We start from the raw sequence: 1,148 nt of genomic DNA, 5'->3' as shown, positions 1-1,148 counted from the left end.
TTCCCCCCCCCCAAAAAAAAAAAATGCAAACAAGACTGGAAACCCCTGTGCTGCTGCTCCTCCTCTCCCAGCTCCCCAGGGCTGAGCAGCACCCGCGGTGCTTGGGTGTCAGCCGGGGGCACCGGTCAGCGACCTCCCACCCAAGAGGGATGTTCATTGGTCCGACTTAACTTTTCCAGTCGTTTTTTCCAGGCGCTTGCTCCTTACACGGGTGAAGGGGATGAGGAAACTTTGGGGGAGGGGGGGATCAGTGACTTCCCGCGGTGGCTGGGAGCAGCGGGATGCTTCCCCTTCGCTCCCAAAGGGATCCTGCAGCCAGACAATGCAAACACCCTCTCCGCCAGAGCTGCAATGCGTTAGCAGCGCTCCCCCCTCGCCGCCCGAGCATCATTTCGCTCCCTGCGGAGAAACGGCAGCGGCGGCGGAGGGCGAGAAGCCGTCAGAAGAGACAAAACCTTTCCCAACTCACCTTCAGGCTGTGCGTTGGGTTGACGACGCAGACAAGTTGCCCAGCAGCTGAGAAAACCCTCTTTGCCTTGTAGTGCTGAAACCGCAGGTGAATAAGATCTAACACAGCCCCAAAGCACTGGGCGAAGAAAAGCATCACAACTTTTGGCGTTTGCTGCTGCTGCTGCTGGTGCTGCTGGTGCTGCTGGTGGGCAGGGGGAGGCAGCGAGGGAGCCCCTGAGTCCTTGAGCCCGGGCAGGGAGTGTGGTGGGAGAGAGCTGAGCTCCGGCACGGCTTAGCATGCCTTCAGATTCATCATCAAAATAAGACGGGAAGAGGCTTGCAGCAGCAGGGCGGCCAATGGAAAGGACAGAAATGTTATCCTTGAGGTCCGGAGACAGCCAATAACAAATGCCTCCCCTCCAGAAACTCCCCGATGAATTGAGCCTGGTGGAGAATGTATTATTGAACATTACCATACATCAGCACGTTGCATTTATCTTGTGATTACAGCCAGTCAGACGTAAGGCTGTGGAGATATGCAGGCAAAACTGATTGCTTAACGTCTCCGTTTATTAATTGCCTTAATTTAACAAAAGAACACTCGGATACCACAGCTTAATGTGAGGTGAAGGGAAGAAGCCCACCAGTGAAACTGTCAGAAAGTAGCAAAAATAAGTTGAGTGGACTATGTTTTCTGA

General features: G+C 54.4%; 1 protein-coding gene across 1 annotated transcript in view; it reads right to left on the bottom strand.

The window, feature by feature from the left end:
* The window catches only part of SIAH3 (siah E3 ubiquitin protein ligase family member 3), a 50,231-nt gene extending 49,627 nt beyond the window's left edge, over positions 1–604 (bottom strand). The window contains exon 1 of the mRNA XM_010000842.1: positions 470–604. Within this exon, the coding sequence (XP_009999144.1) occupies positions 470–604 (135 nt within the window). The remainder of the gene's footprint in view (positions 1–469) is intronic.
* Positions 605–1,148: the final 544 nt, after the last annotated feature.

Source organism: Chaetura pelagica, unplaced genomic scaffold (genome assembly GCF_000747805.2).
Source record: "Chaetura pelagica isolate M959 unplaced genomic scaffold, ChaPel_1.0 scaffold115, whole genome shotgun sequence".
NCBI classification, from domain to species: Eukaryota; Metazoa; Chordata; class Aves; order Apodiformes; family Apodidae; genus Chaetura; species Chaetura pelagica.
This window is presented reverse-complemented; position numbering and strand designations above follow the sequence as displayed.